General features: G+C 49.5%; 1 protein-coding gene across 4 annotated transcripts; it reads right to left on the minus strand.

Moving 5' to 3' along the window:
* Positions 1-903: 903 nt before the first annotated feature.
* On the minus strand, positions 904-21,393 carry Trpv1 (transient receptor potential cation channel subfamily V member 1). Of its 4 annotated transcripts, XM_055597293.1 has the most exons (14): positions 21,254-21,393; positions 20,659-20,799; positions 20,230-20,528; positions 19,206-19,385; positions 16,756-16,914; positions 15,197-15,292; positions 13,500-13,570; positions 10,841-11,006; positions 10,391-10,457; positions 8,722-9,044; positions 8,016-8,143; positions 7,366-7,481; positions 3,413-3,601; positions 2,746-3,181 (listed from the first exon to the last, which is right to left on the minus strand). In XM_055597293.1, the coding sequence occupies exons 1-13, from the start codon at positions 21,369-21,371 to the stop codon at positions 3,429-3,431; spliced, it is 2,037 nt and encodes a 678-aa protein (XP_055453268.1). In that variant the 5' UTR covers positions 21,372-21,393; the 3' UTR covers positions 2,746-3,181; positions 3,413-3,428. The 4 variants fall into 4 exon arrangements, with proteins under 4 accessions (XP_055453270.1, XP_055453269.1, XP_055453268.1 ...); XM_055597295.1 differs by lacking the exons at positions 2,746-3,181; positions 21,254-21,393 and adding an exon at positions 904-1,246 and having other exon boundaries at positions 20,634-20,666; XM_055597292.1 differs by having other exon boundaries at positions 2,746-3,601.
* Positions 21,394-22,366: the final 973 nt, after the last annotated feature.

Consider the following 22,366-nt stretch of genomic DNA (forward strand, 5'->3'; position numbering starts at 1 on the left):
AATGCAGCCAGTCCTAATGAGACCTCATAGGCTAGGGTCAGATGGAAGGGGAGGAGGACCTCCCCTATCAGTAGACTGAGGAAGAGGCATAGGAATAGAAGAGGGAGGGATGGCGGGATGGGGAGGGAATGAGGGAGGGGACCAGAGCTAGGATACAAAGTGCATACATTGTAATAAATAAATAAATAAGTGAAAAAGTTAATAAGATAATGAGAATCTCATTTAACCTGTCCAGATATGAGCCCCACACAAACAATACACAAGACAAGACTTCCTTCTAACAGTTAAAAAAAAATAAACTTCCACTCCCTCAAGAGGGTTTTTTTTTAACTTTTATTAATTACACTTTATTCACTTTGTATTCCCCCATAAGCCCCTCCCTTCTCCCCTCTTAATCCCACCCTCCCTCCCCCTTCTTCATGCATGCCCCTCCCCAAGTCCACTGATAGGGGAGGTCTTCCTCTCCTTCCTTCTGATCTTAGTCTATCAGATCACATCAGGAGTGGCTGCATTGTCATCTTCTGTGGCCTGGTAAGGCTGCTCCCCCCTCAGGGGGAAGTGATCAAAGAGCAGGCCAATCAGATTATGTCAGAGGCAGTCCCTCTTCCCATTACTAGGGAACCCACTTGAACACTCAACTGCCATGGGCTACATCTGTGTAAGAAGTGGGAAACAGTAAGATCTGGAGGGGACAGGAACTCCACAAGGAGAGCAACAGAACCAGAAAATTTGAACACAGGGAACTTCCCAGAGACTCATACTCCAACCAAGAGGGTTTTTTTTTTTAACTTTTAACTTTATTTATTTAGTTGTTCACTTTACATCCAACTGTCGTCCTCTCCTTCTGGTTCTATCCTCCCTCCTTCCCCCTCCCCACTTCCCTACCCTTCAGGAAAGACACACACACACACACACACCTACCCCAGCACTTCAAGCTGCTTCAGGACTGAGCCCATCCTCCTCCACAGTAGCCTGGCAAGGCAGCCCCACTAGGGGGAAGTGATCGAAAACATGCAACAGAGTCCATGTCAGAAACAGGCCCCCGCTGCCCTTACTAGGGAATCTACAAGAAGACCAAGTTATCCATCAGGTACATATGTGTAGGCGGCCTAAGTCCAGTCCATGCATGGTCCTTGGTTGGCGCTTCAGTCTCCACAGAGCCTCCTGGGCCCAGGTTAGTTGGCTCTGTTGGTCTTCCTGTGAATCTCATCTTCACCAACCCTATGTCTGACAAAGGGCTAGTATCCTAAATATATGAAGAATTCAAGAAATTAAACACCAACAAACCAAATAATGCAATTTTAAAATATGGGATCCAGAGCTAAACAGAATTTTTCACAGAGGAATAACAAATGGCCAAGAAGCACTAAAAGAAATGCTCAATGTCATTAGTCATCAGAGAAATACAAATCAAAATGACTCTAGGATGTGGAGAAAGGGGAGTCCTCCATTGCTGGTGGGAGTGCGAACTTGTATAACCACTTTGGAAATCAATCTGGCACTTTCTCAAAAAATTGGCAATAGCTCTACCTCAAGACCCAGCCATACCACTCCTGGGCATAACCCAAAAAATGCCCCACCATAGAACAAGGCTATTTGCTCAACTATGTTCATAGCAACTTTATTCATAATAGCCAGAAACTGGAAACAACCCAGCTGTCCCTCAAACAAAGAATGGATAAAGAAAATGTGGTACATTTACTCATGGAATACTGCTCAGCCATTAAAAACAAATAAATTATGAAGTTTTCAGGTAAATGGATAAAACTGGAAAAGATCATCCTGAGTGAGGTAACCCAAACCCAAAGTGGGGGTGACTCTGAGACCCCAGTAGTGGGGGTCATGGAGACTGAACTGGACAGGACTCTTAAGTGTAGGGAGGTGGAGCACCAACCCACCCACAAAAACTTCAACCCAGAATTTACCCTGCCTACAACATGTGCAAGGATAAAGACAGAGCAGAGACAGGCCACCAATCCCTGGCCCAACCTGAGGCCCACCCGTGGGAGACAGCCAACCCCTTCTGAGAGACTCCACCCAGTGAAGGATGGAAACAGGTGCTGAGACTCACAGCCAAACATTGGGCGGAGCACAGCGAGCCTGGTGGAAGAGTTGGAGGGAGAAGTTCCCAGAGTGGGAGGGTGTTCTCTGTTTGTTTGCTTTGGTTTTTAGTTTGTTCACTGTTTGCCAGGCATGGTGACACATGCCTTTAATCCCAGCATTCAGGAGACAGATGGATCACTGTGAGTTCGAGGCCAGCCTAGTCTACATAGTAAGTTCCAGGGCAGCCAGAGCTACATAGTGAGACACTGTCTTAAAATAATAATTTTCCACTGTCTTTCTCTCTCTCCTCACTCTGTATTTTCTTTAATCTTTGTGTCTTCTCTGGTCTGATAAGTACTTTTACCTGTTCTCATTTGACCTGACACAACTGTTCCCCACACAACATAGCTGCTGAATGTAGGTCCAATAAACACTCCTCTGTGATTTCAGCTTCAGCTCTTGCCTTAAGTCTTTGCCCTGGTTCCCCTGATGATGAATGGAGCCTGTGAGATTAAACAAACCCTTTCCTCCCCAGGTTGCTTTCGATGGGATGTTTTACCGTGTATTCACATACACATACAGACACGGAGAGAGAGAGAAGCACAGACTGAACGGAGAACCACCAGCAACACCAGCCCAATTACTACTACCAAACTTATACCTATTACAAAGCATATTTGCAGACACATAGTTTATTTTATGAATTACAAGGCTAACATTGGTGGGTGAATTTAGCACTGCAGGAGGCAGGCAGAACTGTTATTACAGTAAATGAAAGGTCACTGAATAGTTTCACCATGTCCTTTGGATGTGGCTCTGTATTTTTATTTAAACGGAAAAGAAGCTAATTTTGTGAGGAATGGTAAGCCACTTCTGGAGCAATCTGATTCTGGTAGAATTAGGAATGGGACGGGTGTCCCCCACCTTCTCTGGGTTTGACAAATGACAAACTCCTCCAAAACCTCTCATGGTAGGTAAGATAGTCAGCAGAGTGTAGAGGACAAAGGTTTCAGCATTTTATGTTAAAGCAAGTAGTTAAAGGTTGTTTTCCTGGGCTACAGTTGCTCAGAGTCCCAGCCATTCAAAATCAAATAAAAGCAGGGTCCAACATGTGTCCATCCACTCTGTTTAATAAGGTCTGTAAAGAGTTGAAAGGCAAAGGTTTGAAGATTCACCTGAGGGCAGTCATGGCTGGATACAGACCTGTCTTCCCACACCCTCCCACCTTCCCACAGCATGTCCATTGAAGTCCTAGGAACATGCCTAGGCAGGCACAGAGTGGACCCAGCCAACATCAACCCAGTGCTGATGCTCCCTGACAGACCCTTCCCCCATGGGGCAATGGGCCATCCAAAGACCCAGCACTGACCCCTGCATGGTGTCCCTCACTTCTCTCCTGGGGCCATGGAATCCTTGAAGACCTCAGCATCCTCTGGCTTAAGGGACCCTGAAAAATGCTTCAGATGAACTTCCTCAGGCTGGGTGGTATGCCTATCTCGAGTGCTTGCATCCCTCAGAAGGGGAACCAGGGCAAAGTTCTTCCAGTTTCTCCCTGAAACTGAAAAGCAGTACGTCATTACTACATTGGATGGAACAAAGCAAACCTGGACTTACTCGTGGGCTCCACACCAGATGAAAGGGGACCCAGCACCCCTCAACCACAGACGCTTCTTCACAGCAAACAGAAAACCACAACTGGATACAAGGTAGAGCTCAGCTGGTCCTGGAGAGCCCAGGCCCAGTGAATACATCACACAACTCCTGCACCTAGAGCTCAGGGAACACCTTGGAAAGGGAGGCAAAGACTGTAAGAGGCAGAGGACCAGGATGTCTGCTATGAGACTGTTTCTGAGAAATGGCTGCCTAAATAAGACCTGAACAATGGCAATATCAATAGACATGCTAGTTTGGAAGGGGGAAATCTCAGAATCCCATTGCTAGATAAAGAACTGCCTGCAACTAATGACTGCCGAGAGAGGGAATCAATCTCTCCCAGGGAATAGGCCCCTAACTGGTGATCCAGTACAAAGGGTTAGCCTTGAAACCAGAAGCAGACTCAGAAGGCTACATTTGTGTATACATATTATAATATATAATATCACACATATTATATATACTATTATATATAACATAAATAATATATAACAAAAGGAGAGGTCATGGGAGGGGTTGGAAGGAAGGGACATGGGTAGGAGTTGGGAGAAGAAAAATAATGTTGTTATATTTTCATTTCAAAATGTATTTTTTAAAAATCTTATCCAGGCTTATTGGCACACACTTTTAATCCCAGCACTTGGGGGAATATGACAGATGGATCTCTGAGAGTTCAAGGCCAGCCTGATCTACATAGTGTGTTCCAGGACAGCCAGGGCCACATAGTTAAGACCCTGTCTAGGAAAAGAAATCTTCGAGCTCTTGGATCCATGAAATTTCTTCTTCCTTTGACAGTTCAAGGAACTCATCCACCCAGGTAAATATCTTAAGTTTTCTTCCTCCCCAGGACCTGGAAAACCTGTGACCTTGAGTCTATCACACACCAACTTCTGACTCCATTTCCTCTCTGCCCAGATGGGAGGGTCCAGCTCCATACTGGGCTGCTCTAAAGTGAGGAACAGCAACCAAAAAGTAAAAAATTAAGAAGACATTGGGTCAGGGTCTCAGCAGGACACAGAAGCCAGGGGAGACATGGTGGCACTGGACTTCAAACAGGAACTTTGGCAAGACCGAAGGCCCCTGGGAGCTCTGAGAGAACACTCGGTTATCACTGCCAACAAGATCCGACCATCTGGCCACAGAGTCAAGACACCCAGCTTGGGAACTGTTGACCTCGCCAGTTCCAGGGTCTCCAGAGCCATCCGAGTTCCCGGCGGCATTCGCCACCTTCTAATACAGAAGCTGTGCACTGCCCAGCTCTGCTTACCACGTCCTGCCCTGGCCTTTCCCACCTGCATTTTCCCACATCATCCTACCACAGGCAGCTTGCTGGGGAGAGGTCCTTGTTGTCCAGATTATATGACTGTCATCACTAGAGTTTCTACTGCTACAAAGGCAAGAAAGCAAGATTATAAAGGAATTTTCCCTAAGAAACAAGTCTATGAACTCAACAATCGTGAGTTCAATCGTGAAAGCAAACGATCGAATACAAAACTCCATGGCTCCTGTTCCACATGGCTAGTCTAACTAGATGGATGTCCACTGAGGTGTGCAGCGCAGAGGGCATGAGGTCCTTGTGCTTACAAAGAAGAAACCAGGGATGTTAACCAGGGAGCGGGTGTTTTTGCTAGCCTGCTGGGCTGTGCTATCTACAAGGTGGGCCTCGCCTAAATCCCCAGACTCTCATCCCAGCCTCCTCCTCCCTAGACCTTTATCTGAGCAGTTTCTCGGCCGATAGAACCCATCTCTAAGGGAGATGTCTCATGTACTTTGGGGCTTGGTGATCTCTGTGATGACCTAGACCATACCAGATCCTCTCCTATGTCCTTAAGCTAAAGAACCCATTCCTATGGAAGAGGTTACATGTACTTTGCAAAAGAGTTTCAGTATAATCACACTTTAAGCTTTATTGTGATGATTGTCACCAGGAATTTTTTCCCAAAATTATACTTAAATATGTACTTAAATATGCCTAAAATAAACTGCCTGGTGTCAGACTCTAACAACGCTGGCTAACTAAGTCAGTAGGAGGATCATGGTAAGCCACTCAAATAGCACACAAAGCCATCTTTGAGTAGATGTCTAACATTGTTAGCACCTAACAAATTGAAAAAACAAATTGATGATGTGACCAGGGAGTCTTTGCAATTAACATTCCTAGAAAAGTCACAGAACTTCTGGCACACACAATTAATGGAGCTCCAGACCAGGGAACTGTTCCTACTACAGATTGTTCTCTGTAGAAGAGATGGAATCCAGGATGCTAGACCAGCATTCCACCGTGAGCCACCTCACCCATCCCCAAGGAGCCTCTGATGAAATACATCTCTATATCCAACCACAATGGAGGATCTTGTACTCATGACAACCACAGCTGAGCAAAATTGCATTCGGCAGATGTGTTCAGGCCTGCAGTGACAGATGTGAGAAACTACAAACCCTAAAGAACATGACATTCCCAAGGGGAGCTCTGTGAACACTCTGCCTGCCGGCTTAGAAACAACTTTACAAACTATAATGCGTAAGAGGCCCCCTCGCAGCCGACATGCTGGAACCAGGAGAGCAGAGTGTAAAACAGAGGCTGGGACATGAGGGCTGGTCGGCTTGGTCCTTGGCTGCGAACTAGACCCAGCTTGCGGGGGTGACATCGCAGGAGGCTTAGCAGAGAATGGCACAACTGGAAGCAGGGTGGACGCGCTTAAGCTTGAGTGTAAGGGGAACCTGCCAGCATGTGGAAACATCCTTACACTCATGCCCTTACACACTCAAGGCGATGCCTTAATAACTGAAGTGCCTACTTAACAAAAACCCAGTGGTCTTAGAGGGAAGGTAACTGAGTACAGACTCCCCACAGTATCTAAACCACAAGCTGAAAATACTGGACCTAAAAGGGAAGCCAAGGAAATGTGGTCCTCTGTCCCAAAAAAATATATAGATACATAGATATATGCTAAGAGAAATGGATGCCAAGGTGGCCCAGATGTAGAAATTAGCTAGAGACTGCTGACCTTGTGCTTGGTAGGCTGAAGAAAGCCCTCTGAGCCAGTCCAAACCTCAGCAGACAGAAATGTGCAAAATAACATTAATATGTTCAAAGAAGCAGAGGAAAATGAGCTCCTAATGAAAGAACAGCTACAGGATCCTCAAAGAAATGGAAACAACACAGTAAAAGCAAAAACCCTAAAACCAAAAGGCTTAAAACTTGAAGTGTGAAGTTCTCTGGTTGATTAAGAACACTTTGGAGATGGCTAAAATGTGGGAGGAGTCAATGAATATGAAAGGAAGATCAAAAGCCCTCAACTTTGAGAAAAAAAGTAATAGCGACAAAATGAACAAAACCTCCGAAAATTCTGCAGCAACACTGCATGGCCTAACACCCAGCCTCTCAGACTATAGGCTGTGACCCCACATGGGGTTGCATAATTTAAAACGGGATCATGAAAATGTTGGCTAAAGTTAAAAGCTTGTTGAGTGTGAAATGAACGAGAGGTTAATTTGAAATCGAATGTGTAATGAATCCAAGGAGCTTCTGGCAGTGGCGCACAGGGGTGTCACTAAGCATGAAGCATGGGCTGCCATCTGCAGCTGCCACACAGTGCGGGTCTAATGTGAGGCAGCTCAACATGGCATGCTGGCCCCTCCCTGCCGTGGCCACCCATCCCACCTCACCTCGGCCTGACCTCAGGGAGAAGCTCAGGGTACGCTTGACGCCCTCACAGTTGCCTGGGTCCTCATTGATGATGCCCACGTTGGTGTTCCACGTAGTCCAGTTCACCTCGTCCACCCTGCAGGGGAGGGGGAGGGTCTGGGAGGCCAGCTCTCTCAAGCTGAACAGCCTTCATATCAGGATGAAGACACAGCAGTCCACCCTGCAGGGGAGGGGGAGGGTCTGGGAGGCCAGCTCTCTCAAGCTGGACAGCCTTCATATCACGATGAAGACACAGCAGGCGGAGAGACGGCCAGGGCTTGTTTGATGGACACTCCTCCTACCCAATGCACCACAAGGTCCAAGAATTTTCAACACTGGATTCCTGGGTTTGTCTCTGTTCACCAGGTAGTCATTTTGGAACACCTCAAGTTTTCAGTGCTTAATGTTGGAAGCCCTGCCTCCTGAGGTCTGAGGTGGGTGTCCTGTGCCCAGAACAGTCCTGGGGTGGCCCTTGTAACCTGTTGCTGGCCTTGAGAGTTCCCTATCCCTACGACTAGCCCCAGGGAGCCCAAAGCTTGCTCTCTATACCCCGTCTTGCTCCAGATGGACACCCCGTACTCAGGACTGACACCAGCATTTTCTCTCAGCTTTGATTCCTGCTTGGGCCTACCTGAAACACCACCGGTAGTCATCTTTGCCATCAGGTGTGAAGCCCACCTGCAGCAGCTTGCCAGAGCGGAAGGCCTTCCTCATGCACTTCAGGAAGCTCTTCTCTGTATCCAGGATGGTGATGGCTCTCTGACAGACAAGAGAAACAGCCCACCAGCCTGGATCAGCCTCCCCAGAATCTCCCTCAGCCCTCCTACCACAGTCTGTTTCTAATGTCTGGCAGGCTTATGCTCCATGAAGGATACCAGTCAAGTGTGCCTATGCCTGGTAACCACTTACTGGGTCCAGGAAGGCAACCCTATGAAGTAATGGAGTCCACAAAGGGCCCACATCGGGTGAGTTCATAGTCAGGACTGCGAGGTCTAAACCCTAACTCTGCTACCTGCCCGCTGTGTGCCTGAAACATAGATGGAGGGCATCTCTAGACCTCCGAGCTTTGTCCTGGGGTGGAAAACCCATGGGGCTAAGCCTACATCTCCTGCCCTGTGGGAGCGCTCAGCCCCAGGCCAACAAATAAAAGTGTCTGTGAGCGCCAGCGAGGCTCAGCTGACTGCTTGTGGGTGATGGAGAACAGGGTGCCCACAGGAAGGGAATCTACCAGGGGGATGCCGACAGGGATTCCTGCCCCTCCTCAGTCCCACAGGGGCTCAAGCACACCACTGCTAACAAGCGGGAAAGGCCGCACTCCCGGCCCGCGCCGCGCCCACCTGCAGCTTCCAGATGTTCTTGCTCTCCTGAGCGATCTTGTTGACGGTCTCGCCCATGAGCGCGATGAGCATGTTGAGCAGGAGGATGTAGGTGAGAATCACGTAGGCCAGCAGCAGAATGATGAAGACGGCCTTGAAGTCGTAGTTCTCAGTGAACTCCAGGTCGCCCATGCCGATGGTGAACTTGAACAGCTCCAGACAGGTGGAGTACAGGCTGTTGTAGGAGTTGTCCGGCGACCTGCAGGCGGGCCCCCGCCACCTGTGCTGCGAGGCCTCCACCGGCACAGAGCTGTTCTTCCCATCCTCGATCAGGGTCACCACAGCTACGGGCCACAGGAGAAAGAGTGGAGTGCATGGAAACCAAGACCCCAGCCCCCTCGCCTACCCCAGCACCCTGCAGCAAGAAGGCCCCTGAGTCATGTAGCACCTCCTCCCCCCCCAGACCATCATAAACTATACTAAGACACCGCTTTGATATGATAAGAGCTTTGTCATGATCTAGGGGAAATAGTGTTTGAAGAAGTCTGCAAAGCTATGTAAACTGTTCTACAGAGGCCTATGTGTACAACATGCTCAAATGTACGACACAGGCCCGGCTCACTTTGCCAGCCACGCCATGTCTTTTAGACGTCCACTCTAGAGCCATGGATGTGGAGAAGTTCAAGGCAGAGCGTCCCCTGAGAACGTTCTTTGGAGCAGTAGAGCTGCTACGCAGCTATGCGCCATTCTTACTGTGGACCTGAGAGCACCCCTGAGCCCATCCCTTCCCACAAGTGCCACGCTATAACCATCAGGTCCCTCCTCCCAGCCACAGATGTGCATGCCTCCTGGACAGGAATCTTAAAATGAGCTTCAGAGTGGGAGCAGAAACGCTCACGTCTCGGGAACTGTGTGAGTGAGGAAACCAGCTAAGGACTGGGGTAGGTTGTGATAACAGGATGTGGCTCAGTTCCAGGGGCCAAGGATCCGGCTTTAAGGAGCTCCCAAGGGCCAGATCTCAGCTTCAGAATAACTAATGATAGTAAGGATTATGACTCGTGTAATAGCAAGAATCCACACAGAATAAAAAGAACCCACAGGCCATCCATTCTCGTGCTGAAAAATACAACTGCAGAGAAGGAGAAAAGTTCTTCCTTATGGTAAAATGCCAGGGACTAATGGTGCAAGAAATGGTGGGGCTGGGGAATTGCATGAAGGTAAGTGGGCACTCGCCTGGCATGTATTAGACCCTGAGTTCCATCTCCAGCATGAAGGGGGGAGAGGAGTAGGGAAGAAAAGGAAGAGAGAGACAAAGAGACAGAATATTTATATGGTAAAATTTGAGAATCTGGGTAAAAAGAAGCAAGAAGTTCTTACAACTCTTAAAACTTCCCAGTGAGTCTGAAATAGTGTTGGGATAAGTTGTATGAAAACTAGGTAAAAATGTAGCTTTTATGGCAAGCACAGCATCTCTAAAACAACTGAGGACATCTCTCATAAATGACACTTCCATGTTCCCAGACTCGTGCTGATGTGTGTTCCGTCCACCCACTCTGTCACCTGCAAGTATGCACCTGTCTTCCCCACCTGGCTCCCCCACCTGGCTTCTCCTCCCACGTCCCTGCAGAGCCTGGGGAGGTCGGATGAGCAACACACCCGCCCACCCACCAGCCTTGACTCAGCCTGTTACCTGTGGAAAATCCAAACAAGAACACGAGGTAGACGAACATAAATCGGCACAGGTCTCGGAGGATCATCTGCAGGGAAAAGCAGCCTCATGAGAGACAAGCCCAGCGCTGGGAGGGACACGGGAGTGAACAGGGCTGCAGCAGCCTGGAGCAGGCAGAGAATATCCGACAGGATCCTGCAGGGGGCCGGGCTCCATGCTCTTCAGCTCAGACATCCTGCAGGAATCACTCACACCTCTCCCACATCTTTTGCTCAGGTTGGGAGATGGCAGTTCAGGATGCAAAGGCAACAAGTTTGAAGAGACCTCCATGCCAGGGTCAGTGCCAGGTTGCTTGATTCTTGGGGAATAAATAAGCTAAGAGCTAAATCAGTGGCTCCCTGGAGGACACAGAGGCTGAACAGAGTGCATGGGGCAGTACCTCACATCTATGGAAACACGCTGGGGACCCACCTTCTCAATCATGACAGCGTAGATGCCCATCTGCTGGAACCCGCGGGTATAGTAGAGCATGTTGGTCCAGCCCATGGCCAGAGAGAACACCATGGAAGCCACATACTCCTTGCGTTGGCTGAAGTACAGTACCACAGACCCCAGCATGAACAGCGACTGCACGAAGCTAAGGGCAGAGGCAAAGCTGTTCAGGTTAGAGGAAGCCAGAAACCAAAGGCCTTGGGCTGCACAAGTGAGAAGGGTGGGAATGGCCCCATTCGGGGGCTGCTGTGGGCGCCTGCTTCTGCCCGCTTCTCTCAGCCCACACATTCTCGGCAGGTACAAGGAGGGACATGCATGGCAGGTTGGGAGGCAAAAACCTAGTCTCAGAAGCACATGTAAATATGGTACAGATGTTCCTTGACTTGTGAGAGTTAAACCCTGCACAATCCATCATACATCAAAAATATAAGTGAGCAATGTATTGAACGCCGCAACCTACCGATCACAAGCACTCGACAGGGTCAACAGCTTCCCCGCGGGGCTACCCCACTGAAAATACTGAAGGCTGTGTGGGGAAACAAGAATTGGCCAGGAGAGAGGAAGATGGGAGAAAGATGGGAGAATTCCAAGGCTGACAGCAGAGAGAAGTGTCAGGATGAGATGAGGGACAAGCTGGAAAGACCACCCAATAGGAAAAAGGAAAAAGGAAACACTCCGATGCAAAGGCAGGAGGTTTGTTGAGAGTTGGAATTGGGGCCAGCCTGGGCTACATAGTGAGACCCTGTCTCACATGAACAAAAGAGAGGAAAACTTCAGAAAGAAATCTCAGTAGAACCTGTCTCTGACTTGGTTGTCCCCCAGCTAGGCTGCCCGGTCTGGCCTCAGTGGGTGTGCTTTCCCCTGCTGTGACGTGAGGTGCCACAGTGGGTTGGTACCCTTGGAGGCCACCCCTTCTCTGAGAAGAGCAGGGAAGGGAAGAGGGGGCATGAGGGTGGGACTGGGGGGAAGAGGGGAGGTGGCTGGAATCAGGCTGTAAAGTGATCAAATAAATAAATAAATAAATAAATAGCCCTCGATGGGAAAAAAAGTGATTTAGCCATGTGTTATAATTTATGGCTTGAGTTTGAGGAAAACTGCACGTGCTTTTATATGTGTGAGAAGAATTAACATTGTGTACAATGAAAACTAAGCAAGTGAAATTTAAGGGAATTAGCTTCAAAAGAAACAGAAAATGTAATAGGACTATTGTGATGCTATTCAACACTTATTTACAATATTTTTCCAATTTACTTACTTACAAACTTATGGAAATATTTACAAAGGCATAAGAATGCAAATGCTGATTACTAAATATTATATAATCACATTGGAATGATGAAGGAGGGGAAGCAGATGGGGAAGAGGATAATAAATCCTTATCTTTGGCAGCAGGAGTGTCAGAAGAGCCCAAGGAAAGAGGATTTCAGAAAATGGAAAATGGTCGGGGCAAGAAATTAGCTTGAGGTATAAGCACTTTTGTGATTTATATTAACATGTACGAGTAGTAAATGCACTATATATTCATAGTAGTTTTGATAACATAAAAGCACTGTGTGTGTGTGCACAAGTATGTATGTGTGTGTGTGTGTGTGTGTGTGTGTGTGTGTGTGTGTGTTAACATAACTACAATGTGGCTCTACCTTCTAGAAATGGAATCTTGAGTCTACTGGCACAATGCTATGTAGGGGAACATTTCTTCTCTTAGGCAAATCAGTATTGTGATAACCAGTTGCTACAGACCCTGCAGCTTGAACTAGCCCTTTTGGGCTACAACAGAAGTACCTGAAGATTACAGTGGGAACGTGAGGCTTATGAATCCTAGGAACAAACTAGTCACAGTAACACTAGAAATCAACTTCTTAATCACACCAGAAATGAAAAGAGAAGCCCCAGGATTGAGAGAAATGTGGACATCAGAAGAGAGGTCAAGTCAGGATCCCAGGAGAGCCGTGGTGGGAAGCCTCTGTGCAGGAGGAGTTGTGAGGTTCCAGTTTCTTCTGAGCATAGGCTTTCTGCAACACCTGCCTTTGCAGTGGCTAAAAGCAGTGGCTCTCAGCCAGGAGCACACACCACCTGCCTCGGCCACTCACACCTTTGACTGTGTCTATCTACAGGCGTTTTAAGTAGCCAAGAAAGGAAGCTGGGGGGAAGCTACTGGGGAGAGGCCAGGGGTGCTGCTAAGTACTCCGTGCACAGGGTAACTCCTTTCCCACCAACTATGAGTTATCTAGTCCAAGATGTCCACTCAGCTCGAATGAAAAAACAACAACAACAAAAATTAAAACCTGCCTTAAGGACTAGAGATTCTAGAAGGTAAGAGCCCCCATGTCCCAGTGTTGACCCAGCCAATGGCAAAGAGATGCACACACTGGGGACAAAGGAAAGAAAGGAACACCTAACTCCAACTGTAAATCATGTGACCTGTGACACAGTCCATCACCCAGCACCCGCCACTTATCTGGCGAAGTAAACAACAGCTGACATTCATCTGATGAATACTGGTTGAGTCCCTCCCACCTTCGCTTCAACACACTTCCTGAGGCCCTACTACGTGCCTATTCGAGCATAGGTGAGAAGATGAGAAGTAACTTCAGTCACCTCTAAAAGTCAGACAGACAGAGCACAAAGAGTCACTTACAACAGAATCTCGCTGTAGCTGTCCACAAACAAACTCTTGAGGGACGGCCGCCTCTGCAGGAAATACTGAATCTGCAAGTAAACAGACAGTGTGAGTTTCTGGGAAGTGCTGAATTCAGCTGAATGGGGGAGCTCCTGCCAGGCATGGAACAGGGGAGTGGGCTCCAGCAGAGAACAGGAAGAACGGGGCAGGAGTGATCTGGCCTAATGAGGCAGGTGACGTTGTTAAGTGACTCATGGAGAGCTTTAGAAACATAGCCTGCAATCACAAGTGTACCTAGAAGGCAATTCAGAGAGAGAGAGAGAGAGAGAGAGAGAGACCACCAAGATTCTACCCGCTGCTGTGATGCCATGAGAGGGCCGAGAGACTTTTCTTCTAATTGGTGTACCCACCGCCACCCTCCTTTTCTATAAATGAGCATGACATCATAGTAAAAATCCCTTTATGGCCACCACCGAACTATCTCACCAGATCAACCTCTGGTGGCTGAGGAATCCTCTCAAAATATCCCCACACACCTGCCCCCAGTTTAACTTTTTGCTGGGAGTTGCCCACTTGCTGCTGGAGCTTTATACCTTCTTAGATAAGTTACAACTGTGAAAAAACAGTGCTTCCATGCAAACTCCAGTGATTTATAAAAGTCCATAAAAGCAAATGTCGTGGTTGAATGAGAATGGCCCCACAGACTCATATGTTTGAACACTTCATCCCCAGGGGGTGGAACTGTTTGGGAAGGATTGGGAGGTGTGGCCCTATTGGAGGAGGGGTGTCACAGGGAATAGAGTTTGGGGTCTCAAAAGCTCCTCCCACCATCCCCAGCCTTCTTCTTCTCTCTCTCTCTCCCTTGCTCACTCTTAGCTGTTCAAAATGTGGGTTCTCAACTGCTGCTCCAGCTGCCCAACACCTGCCACCTCCATTCCTCCATCATGGATTCTAACCCTCTCAAACAACAAGGCAAAAGCCTCTTTTTTCTGTAAGACCCTTTGCTTATGGAAAAGTAACGAACAAAGATGGTGAGTCGCTGTAAAGACAGAAGCGGCTTACAGCACGAGGCGCAGAGGTTAAAATCACAGTGATCCCACCAGGTGCAGCGGTGCCACCTGTCATCCCAACATTTGCAAAGATTCCATACAGAAACCTCGTGTCAAAGAAAAAAAATTTCAAATTCTGCATTCAGATCCATGCACCTGAGTTCTTACCCCTCTCGAGCCTTACTCAAGGAAAGTGAAACTAACCAACATAAACCAGGTGTTCCCTAAGCTCTAGTTTTTGCAGAGAAATTGACATAAAATTCTAAAAGGCGGCCCCATGTTCAAAGAAAAGATCCCAGGGCCTGAGGAGTTGCCACAGTCAGGAAAGCGCTTGCTGTGCCGGCGAGAGGATCAGCACTCATGAATAAAGGCCAGGGGCAGCAGCATTACATGTAAGTTAGAAGAGTGCTGGGTAGAAGGACCCCGGAGCTTGCTGGCCAGGCAAAGGAAAGACCCTCCCACAAAAACAGCCCTGAGGCTTAGCGGCACAGACCTGCTCTGTGTTGCAGGATCACCGTGTGCCCTTAGGAACGAACACACTGGTGGTCCATGCAACCCAGCCATGAACACCGAAGGAGTCTCAACTTCACCCACTCAGCTCTTCAGCTCTCTTGGCTTTTATCAGTCAGTGACAGTAGAAACTGACAACAGTAAAGGGATGCTTACCCCTCTAAAGAAGAAGTAGACTCCTCCTGACACAGACAGGATCTCTCCAGTGACTCGGAAATAGTCTCCAACAGTGTTCCTCAGCTTATAGGGGGGCTGTGAGGCACAAAGAAGCTGGCAACTCCATTCACTCACTCATTCATTCATTCAACAAACATTCACCAGGTGCCACCAGGTACCACGCCTCACAATTAAGATGTGGCTCCTCCTACCACAGAGGCCTCTGAGAAACTACCCTGCAGGGTAGCAAAGCAGAGGCTGAGACTCATAGACAAACTTTGGGCAGAGTGCAGGGAATCTCATGAGAGAAGGGGAGATAGAAAGACCTGGAGGGGACAGGAGCTCCACAAGGACAGAAAAAAAAATGTGGGCCCAGGGGTCTCTTCTGAGACTGATACTCCAAACAAGGACCATGCATGGAGATAACCTAAAACCCCTGCACAGATGTAGCCCATGGCAGCTCAGTGTCCAAGTGGGTTCCCTAATAATGGAAATTAGGACTGTCTCTGACATGAACTCAGTGGCTGGCTCTTTGATCACCTCCCCCTGAGGGGAAAACAGCCTACCAGGCCACAGGGGAAGACAATGCAGCCACTCCTGATGAGACCAGATAGGCTAAGGTCAGAAAGAAGGGGAGGAGGACCTCCCCTATCAGAGGACTGGGGGAAGGGCATGGGTGGAAAAGAGGAAGGGAGGGTGGGGTTGGGAGGGCACGAGGGAGGGGGCTACAGTTGGCATATAAAGTGAATAAACTATAATTAATAAAAATAAATTAATTAATTTAAAAAAAAGACGTGGCTCCTGCTTAGGAGACAAGCCTCCACTAAAAGATAGAAACAGAGGCCTGGCAAGTTGACTCCACAGGCAGAAGCATGTTCCACACAAGTCTGAGAAGAGACCCCAGAACCCTTAGTGAATGGACAGAGCCGACTCGCGGTAGCTGGTTTTCTAATTCCAGTCTCCACACGTGCACTGTGACACACGTGCACGCATGTGTGAGCTTGCGTACACACACTCATCATACACATACACAACAACAACGATGGTGAAGGGAGAAGCACAGACACCGTGAGTTATCGAGGGACGTCTGCAGGCAGGTACCCCTGCAAGGCCAGCTTCCCCCAGTCGCTGCTGCGCCGTCTCCCAGGCATTGTCCCTAGGGCTCTGACTGCGCGGGAGCAGGTGACAGGGTGGGTGGAGGTGCCCTTGGAGGCCTGCGGCATGGGGGACCCCACTCTTCCCACAGCCTATGGTGGCCAGATGCTCTGCCGGGAGACACAGCCAGAGTTCCCCATGGATGTGGCAAGGGGACTGTCCTCCATGCACCCATGTGGACAGCCCTCGTGTTTAGCCGGCATTTCTGGACATTACCAGACTAGCTTACTCACTTATCTTGCTGGTTAACATAGTTCTCTCTCTCTCTCTCTCTCTCTCTCTCTCTCTCTCTCTCGCTAACAAAATGTATGTATCCTTTTTCTTTTCAGGGTCTGGAGCCTATAGCATCTCAGGGGAGCGCCTCACCCCAACCCCCCAAACAGGTCCCATGCCCCTGGCCGCACCAAGCCTTCCACAGGCCGATAGTAGGCAGCCGTGGTGAAGACAATCATGTAAAAGCAGTAGACGAAGAAGTTGAAGTAGAAGATGCGCTTGACAAATCTGTCCCACTTGTCCTGTAGGAGTCGGTTCAAAGGTTCCACCAGAAGCATGTCATGGCGGTTCTATGGGAGTAGAGAGAAGCAAGGCTCACTCCTGTACCAACAACTACCAGAATAGCCACAGCAGCCTATGGCATGCCTCACACCTATGCAGCCCACACAGCCTGCCAAGCAACCAAGATTCACCAGAGGTCTGAACCATTGGACAGCCAGGGTCTTGGGTTGGTCCTAGCTCTGCTGTAGTTCCCTGAGTGACCTACCCTCTTAGCTTCAGTGTCTCCATGAGCACAGTGACTGGTGAGAAAACTGGTTATGCCCTAAATCAGTGGTTCTCAACCTGGGTGTCAAGCGACCCTTTCACAGGGGTCACCTAAACCATCAGAAAATGCAGCTATTTATATTACAATATATAACCGTAGCAAAATTATAGTTATGAGGTAGCAATAAAAAAAATTTATGGTTGTTGTGACCCCAGCATGAGGAGGTATTAAAGGACTGCAGCATTAGGAAGGTTGAGAACCACTACCTCAATGTGTGCTGACTTAAGGACTTAAGTGCTTCCCAGTATTCTAATTCCATCATCTCCAACAACTGGTTCTCTTCACTCCCAGACAGCGAGATCATTCTTGGGAAGCTGAGGTTGCTTCTACATTTTTCACTTCTCATGTTTGCAGCCCTGGGTCAGGCAGCAACTGCCTACGCATGATATGTGAAGGACCCACAGGGGCACAGTGCCCAATACAGTCATTTGAAGTTTGCTTTAGGCAAAAGTCTCACATCCAAAGGCTTGAAGGCTCCTGTGGCCTAATGTGCCAGATGAGGCCCTGGCAGCTTGTCCTAGCCTCTCTCCGGTGCTGGAGTCCAAACCCAGCCCACACTTGCGCTCCACCAGAGACCCTGTTGTGTGGTCAAAAGCCTGTAAGGAGAGGTTAGCTGCAGGGACCACCTATTATTTGGAGTAAAGCTGGTCATCTCTGCCTTCCACCAGTGTACCAAACAAGCCCACACTCCAACCCCCAAAAAGCCCTGGGAACATGAATTGTTGGTGGCCCCAGCGCTTTCCCTCCTCCAGGTTAAATTCCTCAACCTGTGGTGAGGCCGTTCCCTAGTCACACCACCCATTTAAAAATTCAGAAGCCAGATTCAACATGGCCGCCCAGGAGGGACTGACAGGGCAAAATAGGCCAGGCCTCTCCTTCTGGACTCTGGTACTGTAACTATAACTTCATCCATGGGACACTACGATAGCCTCTCACTGCCTCCAGCAGAGCCTTCAGCTCGCAAGTCCACTTCCGGAGCTTGGAGTATCACGTTAGGAAGAAATGACAGGTGAGGTGGCCTTTCGTCCAGTGAAGGCAGGAAAGACTGCTCAATAAGTGTCACTGAGCCCTCACTCGGAGCCATAACTATAAGGTAAAATGTGGCCCTTGGCACACAAAAGCAAGCTCTAGATAAAGTAGCCAAAATGAAAGGCGTACAAATGAGGAGGGCCGCTGGGTAACTCTGTGATGAACAGGCTTCAGAGCACGACACACAACCCAGAAGCCATGAAAGAAAAGAAGACCAAGCAGCTTGACCTCATCAGAATGAAAACCTTTAGAAGTAAAGTAAGTATGTGAAATTAAAAGGCAAAAGACAGACAAGAGGAAAAAACGCATGCACAATAGAAAAAGAAGTCAATAGTGTTTCTAAACCAGAAGGCAGTCCTGCAAACCTTTGGAGACCTGCAAAAGGCCAGCAAAGTCTCCCCCTTACTGCAGGCTGTAGTGACTTACAGCCCTAGCACTTTGGAAAGAGGGTCAGGAGTCCAAAGCCAGCCTGGGCTGCATAGCAAGCTCCTGTCTCAAAAAACAAGGAGAAATATGGTGGGCATATGTTTTCATTTGTAGATACCAAGTTCGTGTATCTTTCACTGAAAAGTCCTCAGGCTCACGTCCTGCAGTGCGTGAGAAACTGCAGATATATTGACTATCGTGTGGGCTTGAATGCTGGGCCACAGCTTTTAAATGAGACAGATATCTGTGTGCCAAAGAAAGCCAACTACAACACACACCAATGAGTGGAAACAACTGTTTGTCCTACAGTGTGTATAGCATGATCATGTTTGCACAAATAAAAAGAAAACCTTCCATGAAGCTTTTTACATGGTATAAAAGAGCTGTCTTTATCTTTCTGTACTTCTGAAATGTTCTCATTATATGAGCTAACAGCTGCCTTCATTGGGGAAGGAAAACACAGTGGAAAGGAGGAGGAACATGGCAGCAGGCTCCTGGCAGCAGTCTTTCCTGTGAGAGGCCACTTGGGCTTGAGCAAGGGCAGCATGGGGCTGGGTACACCTTGTTCTGGCTACTCACAGGGGTCTCGCTGCTGCTGTAGGCGATCACCTCCAGAACCGAGTTCTTCTCACAGGTGTCAATGCAGGACAGGTCATAAAGAGAGGAGTGCACAGGCCCATAAGCCCATTCCGTGAACTTCCTGGACAGGTGCCGGCACTCGGGCTCCTGGATCTCCCTCTGGAGAATGTAGGCCAAGACCTAGAGCAGGTAGGAGGCCATCAGTCCAGCCCAGGCGTGGACTCTGAGCCCCTCTGCTAAGTGCACTCAGCTTCCTGGTTCAGACGACACTCAGCCCAAGCGCCAGCAACTATCGAGATCCACTGGCCAGCTGCCTCTGACCTCAGCAGCAGCCACAGCAGGGCCCCAAGGTCAATGTCCTTCTGTGATGGACAATGGTGACCCCTTCTAGAACATGTCAAACCAGAAAGAAATGATCAAAATCTAAAGAATAAAACAATCATGATGATTCCTCCCTCCAAGCCCAGCACTGCAACTCTGAGACCAGCCTACACTACAGAATGAAACACACACAAACACACACACACACACACACACACACACACACACACGGGGGGGGGGGGGGGAAGAGGCCATAGGATACTCCTACAGAGCTTAAGTGGGCGGGGCCAGCTTCCCAGGAGCCCTGCTCTTGAGAAAGCCCCTCTGCTCCAGTTCAAGCAGCCCAAACACATCATCAACCTGACCTGACATCACCCACAGGCCCTGGTTTGACCGGGGCCTGGTGTACTCCACGCTTCCCCCTTAGAACCCTCCTTGTCGTTCCAAAACTCCTGCTCACCCTGGCTTAACACCAACAGCCTCTGTTTCTCTCAACCTCGGCTGCACACACACACACCTTCTCTGTGACAAAGTTGGAAATTAAAAACCGTCATGTTGACCTTCACGGTTTCTGCTCACAGCTCATGTGGGTCTCATTAACACCCCTATTATCTGGCAGAATTAGAATCCTATACCCACAGTCCTCTCTCTAGCCACCCTCCCTGTCTAGTAACAGCAGCTCTGGGCCAGAGTCCCACCCTACCCCAATCTTCCCAGTGCTAGCAGCCAGAGCCAGCGGGGTGAGCCCCTTCTTGTTGCTGAGTTCTTCCAGCTTCAGCGTGGGGTGGAGTTTGGCCCCGAGGATCAGGATCTCGTTGTACATGTTTGTCACGAACTTGGTGTTGTCAGCCGTGTTATCTGCCACCTCCACCAGGGCGTGCAGCACAGTGTTGCCCACCGAATCCCGGGCACTGATGTCCGCCGGCTGCCACGAGTTCTGCAGCAGGAACTTCACAATGGCCAGCTGGTTGGTGCATGCAGCCAGGGACAAAGGCAGCTCACCTGCAGCCAACACAGGATCCCCAGTGGAGCCCCAGGAATGAGACTGGCTAGTCCCTGGGTGGCTGAGCCTCCAGCTCCCTCATGTCTGCCACATGGCCTCCCTACCAAAGTAGAAGCCAGGCCTCCCTACCAAAGTAGAAGCCAGGCCTCCCTTTGGTTTTCTTGAAAAAGTCGCCATTAGCAGCAGCCTGGACATCTGCGCCGTTCTCCACCAAGAGGGTCACCAGTGCCATGTTCCGCCTTTCGATGGCAATGTGCAGTGCTGTCTGACCTACAGAGGGATGCACACTGTTGGCTTGCAGTTACAGTCCTGTGGGGACCCAGAGAGACACGCCCAGGGAAGGTCCTGGACGGGCAGCAACAGCTGCTGGAAGAAGCACGCCAAAAACGCCTGCACAACCTCTCGCTGTAGGAGGACAGGACCCACAAACGAGGCCAGGAAAGTTCTGAAGCAGAAACAAAACAAAACAGAAAATACCAAGCTGCAAAGGAGAGGAGGCAGGAAGAGGGAGGCCGGAGGAGAGAAGGAAGAAGGAAGGTAGAGATGTGACAGCAAGGGGCAGGGACCACCAAGTCAGGAGGGCAGCAGAGATCCCAGCACATGGGAGGAGACTGCAGATGAAGAAGGGCAGGGGACAGAGCCAGGAAAAGGCACAGGGACAGGGATTGGGGCAACTCCCCCAGGGTGTAGATACATTGCAGCTGGGCAAGGCTACCCCCCTCACCCTTGTAGTAGCTGTCTGTGTAGCTGGCATTGACGAACTGCTTCAGGCTGTCGGTCTGCCGGGCGATGTCCAGGAGCAAAGCGATGGTGTCATTCTGTCCATTGTGCAGATTGAGCATGGCTTTTAGCAGACAGGTCTTTCCTGTCTCTGGGTCTAAAGGGCAGAGAGAGGGTCAAAACCAGGTCAAGACTGAAAAAGGCCCCTCCCTAGGAAGCCAGACCGCACAGGGCCACCTTTGAACTCGCTGTCAGTCAGGCGCTTCTTGCTTTTCTGCAGGAAGGGCAGCAGGCTCTCTAGCTCCTGGCAGTTACTCTGAGCCACAGCATCGAAGATGCTCCTGCGATCATAGAGCCTGGGGGGCTTCTCAGCACTGGTGGAGACGGGGTCCTGGGATGACTGCCTGGGAAATAAAGCACACCCTCATCTCAGGCCCCGCTCTCCCCTTCAGCCTCTGGGGCCCGTCAAGGACTGACTAAGCCCCAAGGCAAACCAGCCAGTTTAAGAAACAAATGTAACTGTAATGGGACCCTGGGATACATATGTCCCTACCCTAGCCCTGACCTGTTTGCAGAAAGCATGGAAAAAGTCTTGGCTACTGTCACCTCTTTTTCTATCCAGCCTGACTTCCTTCTGAGGCTCAGGAGACAGGAGCCTGGAGGAGGTGGGCAGGGTTGGCTTGGCCCCTGCTAAATGAAAACATCTTCATGCTACCCAGAAGCCACTCTGAATGACTCCCTGTCCTTCCTCAGAGGAGGTAGGAAGGCTGGTAGGCTCCTCATCCGAGCTGTTTGTCTTCTTAGTCCACAGAGCCTAACCTTGAACATGAAGTCTAAGTATGTGGGGCTAGTGAGCACTCAGGGCCTGGGTTTGTAACACATGCTGGAAGCTGCGGATCCGCATATAAACTCCAGCATCTGTAGCTGTGTATCCAGTGAGGCAGCAAGGCTGTGGGCCAGACCATCTCTGAAGGCTTCCAGCTCCCCAGCCTTGTGACATTGAGCCCAGGAGCAGGAGCACGTTGTGGTACTACTCCATGGGGAGGGCTGCCACCGGCAGACTCCCCATGGGTCTTGGGAGAGAAGGGCCCCAGACTTACCTGGCACAGGCAGGTCC

This window comes from Psammomys obesus, unplaced genomic scaffold (genome assembly GCF_907164565.1).
Source record: "Psammomys obesus unplaced genomic scaffold, mPsaObe1.curated_primary_1811, whole genome shotgun sequence".
Classification (NCBI taxonomy): Eukaryota; Metazoa; Chordata; class Mammalia; order Rodentia; family Muridae; genus Psammomys; species Psammomys obesus.